This window comes from Prinia subflava, chromosome 1 (genome assembly GCF_021018805.1).
Source record: "Prinia subflava isolate CZ2003 ecotype Zambia chromosome 1, Cam_Psub_1.2, whole genome shotgun sequence".
Classification (NCBI taxonomy): domain Eukaryota; kingdom Metazoa; phylum Chordata; class Aves; order Passeriformes; family Cisticolidae; genus Prinia; species Prinia subflava.
In genome coordinates, this window is record NC_086247.1 from 65,983,801 (window position 1) to 65,996,236 (window position 12,436).

The window sequence follows — 12,436 nt, forward strand, 5'->3', positions numbered from 1 at the left end:
TAATTAATTTAAAGTTTAGGCTACATTTAAAAAGAAAGAACTAAGTATGCAAGACCATCTGCATTCAAAGTAAATTAGTTATTCTTTATCATTCCCTTTTATATTTAAATATTTATCTTGATGCAGACAATTGGTGTGCAACTGTATTAGCTTGTGACTGCGTTTTCTTGGGAATTGTCTTGTATCATTATAGTTCCATTTTCTGGACCATATAAATCATGCAATTTGTATATATATAAGTGGCAAATATTGGTTATCCCTTGCATTACTGATCCTATGCAATTACTGTGTGTAAGTTATTTCTGATGCCCCTCAACTCAAATCACTTAAATTTACTTTTTTTTTTTTCTTTTTTTTTTCTTTTTTTTTTTTTTCTTTAATTTTCTGGAAAATAGTGTTTATATTATTGATAGTATATCCTAAAAGTGTGCTCTTGAACTTTGATTTAGTTGAGGAGCTTTCAATGCTGAATTGTTCGCAGCCTATCAATGACCTTCTTTTGTGCTAATTTGCAAATCATACCAATAACTTCAGAGGAACTTTAAGGCTTTAGAATCACTATTCCATACTCCTTATGAAAAAGAAGGTTAGTACAGGTTATAGTTATTTACTTTTTGTAGCCGTTTGGTATTGTTATGTGTCAATCAGCAGTTATTTCACATGTTCTGTTAAGTAATTCACAGCTGAATTTCTAGGACAGTGCCATAGTTGATAGTAGAGCGATTTCCACCTTTATTTGTGAAGAGTGGATGCTTTCTAAGTGACAGGTCTTGAAGACTTCTAATATGTGCTAGTCAAGTAAATGTGTCAAATTGATTTCATTTGCCATCTCTTACTGAAGCAATTTGGTGTTCCCTCATGCTACAGTACTGCACCTCTGTGTCGGCATGACACATGACGTCTGTCAGGTGCTGTTAGAGCTTGTGATGCAAAAGTCAGGCTACATAAGGAACTAAATAAAGTACTGAGTCATTCAGTGCCTGAGATTATAGTTAGGGCAAGTGCATTTTGAAAAAAATCTTACCTCGTTGTGGTCATACAGTTCCCTATGTTCAACACTTCTTGTCTATTGGGAAATAATTGGTAATTTCTGCATTTTCCCATATGTGTGTATGTTTTAATGAGAAGGAATTTCTTCTAAACAAAAATCCAATTAACTATGAAAACTTTTATATGTGTTTCATGTTTTTTAACAGCACAACTTGGAGACTATGATGCTTCAGTGCATTGTTCAGGATATCTATCAAATTACAACTTTATACCAGACCAGAACAAAGATTTTCTTACCAAAGTAGAAACGCTACATGAGCAACACAGGTAATGTGAAATTTCATTTGTCTCACCTCTTGAGCTTTTAAAGAAAAAAATGTGTCAAAAGGAAGGCTCAATTTCTTAGTAGTTTCATTACAACAATTGGCTGTATTTCATATAGGTTCTGTTAAATGAAGTACTTGGGTTTATCATAGAGGTACTAGATTAATTATATTCAGAGTATATGCTAATGTGTTGAAACATTTAAATAAATTTCTAGTTATAACCTCCAGTAGATTAGTTAGCCTTAAACATTATTAAAGGCAACAATCTAGAACACTGTACTAGATGTTTGAGGGGTTTGCTGCATGAATGACATTTGATAATTTTTCAGATTCTATAGATTTTTTTCTCTATATAAGGGAAAAAACTGAAAGAAATGCCATAACCGTAAAACACTTCAGTTAACTTTGTGCTTTCATTCCCCTCTCCTGAGTGTAATACAAAGTCTGCAACAGATTATTCCAGTCAGTGTGCTGCTAATTATTTTTTCTGACCCTGCTGATTTGTCTCTTGTAAGACTGCAGCTTTGGAATTAGTGGTGTTGATCAGATACTTGCAAGCTGAATGCAAATATACCAATCTAAAATTGTCTGAGCAAATGAAATCCAAATCTCTGTAGACTTGTTTTCTCTGTCTGTATCTTAAGTGCAGCAGAGCTAATTCCCCGCTCTCGTAGTTTCTTTGATTTATACCCTGAAATATTTCCATTTTCATCTCTTCCTAATGTCCCTCAGCTGTTTTCTCCTCATCTTTCAATACTCCTACTTTTCCCTCTAGTTTCTTTACTGCTGTGGGTGTAGTGAGTAGTTCTGAACTTCACATGTCCTCCCTAGCCATCCAGAACAGGCATTGTCATTTATGGGGCAAAAGAAGAACTGAACTCTTAACTCCAGCTGTCCTTTCTGCTGGGAATACTGTCTGAACTTTCCAAACAGTTCATGTTCAGGCATGCAATATCTGATGCCTCTACTCATTCCAAATTAATTTGCAGTTTTCAGTAGGCTCAGTAGCTTTTTGAGGTGGGTTTTTAGACAGGAATGAATAAATCTGTTTGTCTTTAGGAAGCAGTTGTCTTGGAGACCACTAAGGGAAGTTTCTGAAGGGTCTTGTGGGGTGGCTGGACTGAGCTCATGGATTTAGGGCTATGGTAGCTAGAGATACAAAACTTATGTTCTGCAGAGGAAAGTTCAGAAATTAGAATTGGTCCAGACTAAGGTGTGGTGGGGTCTGTTGGAAAGACTCCTTTCTTCTCTGGTCCTTTTAGTGATATCAATGCTGTCATTGAGTGTCTTTGGTGGGGTGAAGCCTTCATGGCTGAGAAGTTTAACTTCTGTATTGGAATTAACATAGATGTTGGTAATTGAAGGTCTGAATAAAAATTCTGAGAGGATTGGACTGGAAAAAATGTTTCTTTATTGTTTTAACACCTCTTTTGAAACTTAGCTCTTAAGGCCAATTTGTTTCAGAGTGCAAGGAGAGGCAGACAAATTATTGTGTATCCTGGCAGTACTTCTTGCATACTCCTTTGGCATTTGTAGAGAATACTTATGTCTCGGACATGAATTTGACTAGATCAGGGCCAAGAACATACTTGACAAGAATGGTTCTGGTGCTCACCAGAGCTGTTGGGAAGGAAAGATGGAAAGGAAGAATTTATTTTTTTACACTTTGAGAGAACACTGTTGCTTTGGAATGAGATTTCTGCTACTCTGCAATAAAAAAAATATTGCTGTAAACCATATAGGTTATCTGTAAATTATTATAGCATTGAAATTGGTATTCTTAGGTTACAGGGTTTCAAAGCCAACCCTATAAACATCTATTGTTTTTTCAGTCCTTAGTGTCTATCCTTTGGGAATCTTTCACAAAGGAAAATAAAAAGGCTTGAGTTGCTGAAATACAGACTTGAGAAGTTATGTCTTGTGTTACATGTTGTAACTCAGTGCAAGGGTTTTATTACCCGGGTTCTACGTTGCTTTGCAAAATCTGAGGAAGTATTCCCTGAAAAGGTCCACATCACACTGTTCAGTGGACAGTATGCATCTGTTAAAAAAGCAGCTATTGTCATATTGAACTGGTATAGCTTCAGAAACTTTCCTTCTGTGTTCATCCTTAAATCCGTAGGGGGATTTTTCTGTATGTAGTTGGTTCTAATGTGGTTTTTCTGCTGTGTTTTGCTTAGTTACAGAAGCAGCCTGAGGTGTTAGGATGCAGATATTGTCCAAATTGGTAAGGTTTTTATAGTGCTCGCTAGATCCAACCATCAGTTTCAAGAGAAGGATGTGTTTGAAACCAAATAGGATGCTTATATTCCAGATGAGGTTCGTTAGTCCTTGAGTATCAACAACTATAAAGACTGGAACAGCAAGACCAATTTCCTCTTGCCTGTTTATCTCAGTGAATAATTGCCATCTGCTTAGGGGCCTGAAGGTTTCGTTTCACCTCTGATTAAGTAGGAGGATGTAACAACTACAAGTAAAAAACCTAAGTCTGTGCTGAGAGACTTGTTGGCCCTTCAAAACACAAGGCATGACTGGTCTGGTGAAGATGGAGTATACAAATTGAGAATTAAAATTTACAGGCATATCTTGTTAGTGTGCTGCAGACCCTCTGAACAAAGTACTTGATCAAATTATTTTAAATGACAGTAATGTACTCTTACAAACATATTCAGCATCCTTTTATATAACAAAATGGCCATTTCACAATGGTTTGCTTCTGTAATTTTCTGACGCAGTGAAAGAGATAAGCTTTCAGAACCAAGGGGACAATAGTCAGTGGACATGTAGATCTGGGAAACCATTTTAGCTCAGGATTGTAACAAACAGCACTTTTTTTTTCATCCTTGCTCTCTTTTTTTTCCTGATCTAATGACATCCTCAAGCCACATGCCGTGGCTTTCCAGTTCAAGGTAGCTTTCAGTTTTCTACAACATGATGTAATATTTCCTAGAGTGACTGTTTCAGGGCATTGTATTTTCATGGCTTTGCATTTAAAAGGAGGGATATTAATTGGAAGTAATAGATGCTAGAGTTCTTAACATAAATCTGTGTTATGTCAGCTTTTTGCAGGTTGTACCTAAATTGCATTTGATTAATGTAATTTTATGTGTGTTGTTTTGGAAGCTCACCTAGCAATGAGGTTTTTTAACCCGTACTTACAGGTAAAGTAAACCTGTACTTTACCTGTACTTTACCCGTCTCACATTGAAGATGAGAAGGTCAAATGCTTGTATGTCTTAGTGCAGGAGAAATAAATATTTTAGGACTTACAGATTTAAGGTAAACTCGGATGGCTTTTCCTTGGTGAGTTTCATAATTTTAACTTTTAATCTGCTTTCTCCCCTTTATTACTGCGTTTGTGCTTCTAATCCTTCTTCTAAATGACTTCTTTCTGAGAGACTACGAAATATACAATATTTACAGATACATCCTCTTACTAAAAAGTTGAGATTTTATAGGGGAATTGTTTCATCATCCCCTTGAACATAACAGATTTTTCTAAAAAGAGATGGCTAAGGTAATAAGATTGTGTATAATTCACTTAGGTTTTTGAGAGTTCTTTAGCAGTAAAGAAATCATAGCACTGCTTAATGTAGGGTTATTTCTCAGACACTGGATTTTGGCATTGGGTTTTATGCATTTGGAATAAATATGATATAATATCTTTTATTTTTGACTTGTTTGTGGTTCATATTTATTATTTTTTCTCTTCTTTTAGTGGCCTCAAGCAATCTGAAGCCGAGTCCTGCTATATAAATACAGCAAGAACACTTGAATTCTATGGAGTGGAATTGCACAGTGGTAGAGTATGTTTACATTGTAATTTTTCCCTTGCAAAGTAAATTTATATGCTTTTTCTTTTACATAATTTAATAGCAGTAAGAAAGAGTAATATTGGAGTATTGACTTTATGATGTGGTTTTTTTTAATTATAGCTGGGTAATTTTTCAATAACTTATGTGTGACATAGGTGCTGGAATTTCAACCAAATAAGTTAGAGCTCCTCAAAAGTGTAACAAAGTATTTTTAAGATAAACTATTTAATTACTGCAATATATTTTACTTAATAATTTTACAAAGGTTTCTGTCTTAGCATGAAAGAAAATGAATGCTCTGTTTAGTGCTATTAGTTGGCAGGTGTTTTAAGAGTTTAATTTCTCTGAATTTCTAGCACTGATTTCTTAAATGTTGAGAATATACAGATTTTTCTTTTTGTTTAAATTCTTGCATTCCCTTATACCATGCTAAACCTAAGAATTATTTATAAGCTTGAGAGATGACCACTAAAAATGTATTTGAAATCTTTTAGATACTGGATGTGCATTGATGAGAAACATGTCCTAGTATTTCACTGTCTACTGCTATTTAATTTTTTGACTACACTATTCATCTGAAGTGAATCCCCAAAATGCTTATTTATTTCCAAGTGTGCAAGTTACCTTCTATGCAATAGTAAATTGTTTTGGTATAAGGCTTGCAGTGTACTAAAAACTAAAGGAAGTGTACTACAGATAGTTGATTTCTTAGATGAAGATTACTTCTAGTTTTCTTAATATTTTTTTGAGTTTTGTTAATAATCGTGATGATGAGGGAATAGAATGAGTAATTTGCTTCCCTCAGCATATTTACTTCTTGTTTTTCTTTATGCTGCCACAAATAAGTGAGTGTTGCATTGGATTTCTAGGAATTCCTAAAGTACTTCTGTATGAAGCCACTGTGATTACATTAGTATTCATGAAATACAGTGTTCAAAAGGTAGATGCTTTTTTTAAGAATGGAGAAGAATAGAAAGGAAAGGAAATGTTCTTATTAGATCTGACTTTGTATAGTCTGTCCATTGGGTCATCTGTCACCTTTCTACTTTATTGAAGAATCTGTTAGTGTTACACTTGAGATCACTATATGCACTTCACTTGAGTGGATATTTGCCTTTTAACTTCTGTTGTAGCCTAGTATTTTGATAAGCCAACTTGAGTGCTGAGACTTCCACTGTGTGATCAGTCTCTTAATATAAATGGGATGTTGTTTCTGAAAGCTCTTCCAGTTTCTGTTATCCTTAATGAGCTGCAGGCCACTGAACTGCATGCAGGATGTCAGTAGTGGTCATAGCAGTGCCAAGTAGTGAAGATAGACTGGATTCAGACATGCAATTTCACTGCAGACCATCTTGCTACTATTTCAATTCAAAGTCATAATTTTATTGCAATTCAGTTTTTTTGAGGATGAAATATTTGAAGTGATCTGTTTTTTCTAGCAGCTGAACTTGACATCTAGGCATTTAGAAGCTGCTAGGAAGGAAATAGAAAGCAAACCAGAAAATATCATGCCTTTCATATTGAGTTTTGATATAATTTGAATATTGAGCTTCATTCTATCTCTCCCTTCCTTATCTCAGAGTAGGTAATGGAAAAAGAAAAGTACAGAGAAGGATAACAATCAAGAATGTTTTAAGGAAAAGCCTTCTGTAGCAGGTGTACAGCATGGAGAACATGAATAGCCAACTTTTTTTTTTCTTTGCTAATAAAAGGTTTAAGGATCTTCAGGTTTAAGTAAAGGAACCTTTTCTGTAAGGCTGCAGTTGAACTGTAAGTGTTACTTCTGATTTAATGGATGCCCTTGGTGAAATAGCTATCAGGAACAGTTAGGCAGTCATCAGAGTCCAATAAACATAAAAGAAGATTCTAAACCAGGTAATCCTCTAGCTCTAAATTACCTGAAGCTGAGAAGGGGAGTTGTTAGTAGGGGTGTAGTTCATTGTCTCTGAAGTTTTCTACTTCCAAAACAGCAGTTGCAAGTCATCCATTCACATGGATTGAATGCCATGAGGCAAACCTCTCAGCCAACATGAGGCTGGTCTTGCTCCCGTAGGCCTGTAAGAAGTTTGCAGTGAAGTTTATAAGCTGCATCTTCACAGGGGATACTATGTCCTCCCCCTGCTTTGGCAGGGATGTTGACAGTGCCTCCTGATATCCTCCCCCCACTCAATACTGCTTTTAACTCCTCCTTCCAGTTTTGTCACATCCCAGTGCCTTGACCAGATTTAGCAGGGGCTAATTAAACTGTCTCTCTCTGAAAGGCTTTATCTATCTCTCTGGATTCTGATGATCTTGTTGCTTTTAGATTGTGTGTGGCAGAAGAACCAGACAATACCTGGCTTTTATACTAATGGCCCAAAGAAGCTGGTGCTCCTGTTCTGGTAGTTGAGAGTGGGATACTTTTGGATAATGTTTCTTGAAGAGCAGATGAATATATAGCTTCCTTATTTTTTTTGTTTTATGATACAAAATTAAATATTTAATGTAAGTGTGAGGTTTCTTTTTAGCAACTTAGTAAACATACAACTTTAATCTGAGCTCATTTTCATCTGCAAACGCTGCTGCTTTTTTTTTGATGAAAAATCTGAACTGCTAAAATATTAAAAAATGCAATAGTGTTAAGAGACTCAGGAGAGTGAATTCAATATCTTAAAACTGTATTGATATTTCTTGAATTCCTAATCGCCTTTTCACTCTGGACCAATATCCCATCTGCTCAATAATTAATCTGCTGTTAACTCATCTTTCATTTTTACTCAGAGAGTGGAAGATAGGAAATTCATTGAATCAATATTATTTCCATATCTACAAAAATCAAGATGGTAATTGTAAATTAAATCAAATTAATGTGAATCAGTACTTAACTAGCTAAATGCCTGGAATGATATTTCTTTTATTTTTACTACTTTTATGCTCTCTTTATGCTATTCCAGCATCTTGATTTTGTGTTACTTAAACAAAAGAGAATTCATAATAACAAATAACATGGGAGATTAGTGGTTTGGGCTGGTGCAGAGGAGGGTGAGGAATGAACTTTGTTCTGACAAAGCTTCTGGAGAAAATAGAGTAGTTTAGCCTAATTAATCCCTATCAAGTGTTTTAGATAATCCTTTATTTCTGCTTAATCATGTCGATTTTCAGCTTTTACTTTTAAAGCTGCTTTTTCTTCAGAGTATTGATTTTTAAAAGCGGGAACCTAGAATAAGCTCCAAGTGCTAATAATACAATTTTCTACCCTGCTTTAAGTTGGCCATATCATGGCAAAACCAGCTAAACTATAAGCAGTTAATCTTCTGAATATCTCAGTGTTCTTCCCAAGTACTAAAATACAAGGATGTCTGTTGTAGATTCCTCTATTATGCTTTGCAAATTAGGTTGGACTTCACTCATTCATATGCCTGTATCAAACTTCTATGCAATGTTTCTTAAGGGATTTATTGTAGACTTTCCACAGTATCATCAGAGCACATGCTACCTATTCTATTTTCATGTACCTTACTAATATAAAGAAGCTGGGATTGGACACGGAGGAAAGCCATGTATTAATTGAGCCCAGAGTACCCTCTAGAGGAGCAGCTAAGCTACTGAAGGCTTTAAGAGAATCTGTTACCATTGACTGTCCTTTAAAAACAGTCTGAAACTGCTTTTGAGTCAAACTTGATATTTTAAACACTGGATTTTGCTTACATGTAGACTTATGTATGCATTTAGCTCTGTTTAGAAATCTGTGTAATAATACATTAGTGTGTATTGATCATGAGAAATGGGAAGCTATTTCTTTAACATCAGTCTGGGTTTAGGCTCAAAGTGACCATCCAGCATCCTCCTCTCTGCCTTTTTGATTTTTTTTTAAACTCAAATGTTTGCTTATATGGAAGAATGTGTTTTCTCTTGAGTATCTCAATATCTAGAAAAGATTGCAAATTTAGGATTTTTTTTCAGTTGCATGTGTTAAGATAATGCACAGCTTTTGATTTAGTTAATAATGGATTTCATTAAGTGTATAAAATATTCATGTATATGTGTATTTCTCCAACATATTCCCATATGCAAAATTGTGGTCACCTGCTGTGCAGTCTTTCTTGGTAAGACCTTTTAGGAAAAAGTAAGGAATTATTTCCTCTCTTTTTTAAAACAGCATATAATCAGGCAATTTTTGTTCAGTTCCCAAAAGTCAAAAGTGTCATTGATTTTTTTTGTCAAGTGAAGCAATTTAGGTATAGAAAGCTTGAAAATAAATTTGTCAGTAGATAAATGTGAATGACACAAACTGCATCTGTGTTCTTACAGTATTTTTCTTTTGTAGGATCTCCATAATCTAGATCTTATGATTGGGATTGCATCCAGTGGAATTGCTGTATATAGAAAACTCATCTGTACAAGCTTCTATCCCTGGTAAATTCTTTTATTGTAAAAAAAAAAAAGTCCAGTTTTTTCAATCTTACTTCTATTTGCTTTCACATTTATTCCAAAGAAGTCTACCATATATGTATTTGTTCTTTATGGAGTATTGTGGTATTTCCTTGTGCTTAGATAAAAAGGTAAACTTCCCTAGGCTTTTAAATCTTTAAGACTTTTGAAATCCTTGCACTGTGTGAAGTCTTGATCAAGTTAATTTACATACAGGTATGAGTACGTGATTAGGAGGACCCTGTGGTCCTAGAGATTTGCTACTGTTATGCCCAATAATGTCTCTTTAAAAACAAGCGAAACCAATCACTATTGCTATTAAAGCTCAGCCCCTAATTCAGTCTGAATTAAGTTCAGTGTGAATCTTTTAACATGGCATTCAGAAAGAAGATACTTCTTGGAGTATAACTGTAAAAAGACTTATTTGAGGTTTCAGATTTACGGGAAGTAGGATAATATAATTTAGATGTTTTTAAATCACATCAAGTATGGGTATAGAACATTAACAAGCAGGCAAGAGACCTTCACATTATTCACTGATACATAAAACATTAGAATGCGTGATTGTGCTGTAGAAAATAACCTCTGCAAAGAAATAATGTGCATAAGAACTCTAATGTGAATGACATGAGAAGTTACATAAGCTATATTTTTTAAGTGCTTTTGGGGTTTATTAGTTATACCATACTAAAAATTATAACCTGAATTAGAAATTATATGGAGGTCGGGCATTTTCTTAAGGTTTTTCAATTGAATCACAAAAAACTTTTTTCTAAACTTTTTTCTAGACTTTCTTTTTTAATAGAAGTATGAAGTTGTTTTTTTATGCTTGATAAAACTGTAGCTTTGTCATGCTACACGTGAGTTCTTTCTTGAATTTGCAGTAATTTTTCTGGATAACTTTTTCAGTAAGATAGTACAGTGTTCTTGATCATGACAGAAAAATGCATTCCAATAGGTTGTACTTGCTTTTTGGCCCTTAATTATACAAAAAAAGAAAAAATAAAGGCTCCCTAGCTGTATTCTTTAAATACTAGTGCCATTGCATCCTTTCATTTATGAATCCAACCAAACAGGTATTTGCTAGAGAAAAGCAATAAAATCAGTTTCAATTAAAATTCTAGGGGACAATATACTGCATAGTCTCTGGATTTTTCTTTTTTTTTTTCCCCTTTGCTGTGAGTTGCATTTCAACTCCCTGGGATATACTGCAATCATCCTGGATAGATGCATGTCAATAATAATGCTCTCATGTAGCAGCACAGTGAAAACTTGTATTTTTCCATTTTGAATGCACATTGAAGCATAAAAGACTTATCTTTCATCTTTGTACCTTGAGTGCTGCTCTTTCATACATCAGCCTCTCAGCTTCTTTGAACCTCTACAGGTTTTAAAAACTGCCAGCTGGAGGCACATTTTCTGTCTTCTGCCAGTCTTGTTCTGCCAGCTTAGTTGACCTAAGTAAGATATGAATGGATAATAGTTGTTCCTGAAAACCATAGTAATGTCATTTTAAAATCTGTGACTATGTGAATTTTTAGGGAAGGGAAAGGTAGTTTCTAGCACACAAGACAGGAGGAATCCACAACTTGCTATGCTACTTCTACTACTGGAGGGCACAGAGGAATAAAACACAGATGCTAAGACATTTTTCACAAAACCTATTCTCATGTATAGAAAAAAATTAGGGGAAATAAACCCAGAGGTTTTTCAGTTCAAATAATTCCCGCTCTAAAATATGAGGTTTAGGCAGTAATATTCTTGGCTGACTGCTAATGCAATTGTTCCAAGATTATCTACTCGATTGCTTGCTCTCTCTCTCTCTCAAAATTTATTTTCATCTTGAAAGCAAAAGCTCCCTACACAGGGGCTAACTTTTTGATATTTTATTTCTGGCAGCTTGCATGAGTTAATCATAATTTTTTGTGCAGGAATGGTGTCCATTCCCTGATCCTGCCAAACAAGCAAACAAGAAAGCCACCAGAGTGGAGTTGCTTGGGATGTATTTGTAATATGGAATCTCACTTTTATTTTAGATCTCAAAGCAGGATGTATTTCTGTAATGCCTGAAGTGGTATTTAGTTAGGCTCTTTACGTAACACTATTTGTATCATTTTTCTTACGGACTGTGCCAACTTCACCATTAACGAGTTAGAACTCAAGGTGGCAGCAAACACCATTGAAGCACTCTTCCCAAGATTTTAAATAAAATACTCTGCAGTGGATGACAACAATACAACTATGCCATATGGTAGTAGTCAAAGGGGACCAAAAGTTTTCAGGAACAGAGGCTGTGAGAGAGTTCTGCCTTGGCAAAAAGAGGCTTTTCAATCAAAGCAACCTACGTAAAGAGCTGACTGATCAGTCAGCGGCAATGCAAGTTAAGATAGGTTTAAAAAATAGCTTTGGATTAAATGCAGTATTTTATACACTCTGCAGAGTTATTCTCAAGGGTGCTTAACTGTTCTGTGGTAATTTCCAAATTGATTTTGCAAGTAAAATATTAATGGCAAAACCAGAAATACTCTCTATATCAGCAGCAACTAGAGTTAGGTATTAAATGATATTTTGTGTATGCAGTTTCACTGCTTTGAAAACTTCAGAGGAACTGCTTGAGGAATGCATAATTCATTGCTAGTTAAAACCTGGAAAACAACTATCTTATATAGCAAATTGGACAGAACCCTTCTTCAGTGGCAAAGTATAGAATTTCCAGGTAAAGAAACTTTTTTTTGCTTCAAGTCACAGGTACCATCCGTTAGTACTAAGTGCTAGGACAGGACTGCCAGTTTAATCAAAAATTAGTGATTCTTTGGCTCACAGAGTGACAACTGTATTTTGATGCCTGGGAATGATAGGAAGATGGGACCCAAAAGATCCATCATTCTTCAAATG

The 12,436-nt window shown here is 34.9% G+C and overlaps 1 protein-coding gene across 5 annotated transcripts in view; it reads left to right on the forward strand.

Moving 5' to 3' along the window:
- PTPN3 (protein tyrosine phosphatase non-receptor type 3) overlaps window positions 1–12,436 on the forward strand; it is a 163,160-nt gene that overhangs the window by 91,216 nt on the left and 59,508 nt on the right. For all 5 annotated transcript variants that reach the window (XM_063398876.1, XM_063398866.1, XM_063398886.1 and 2 more), the window contains exons 8-10: window positions 1,197–1,317; window positions 5,035–5,122; window positions 9,438–9,526. In XM_063398876.1, the coding sequence (XP_063254946.1) occupies window positions 1,197–1,317; window positions 5,035–5,122; window positions 9,438–9,526 (298 nt within the window). The remainder of the gene's footprint in view (window positions 1–1,196; window positions 1,318–5,034; window positions 5,123–9,437; window positions 9,527–12,436) is intronic.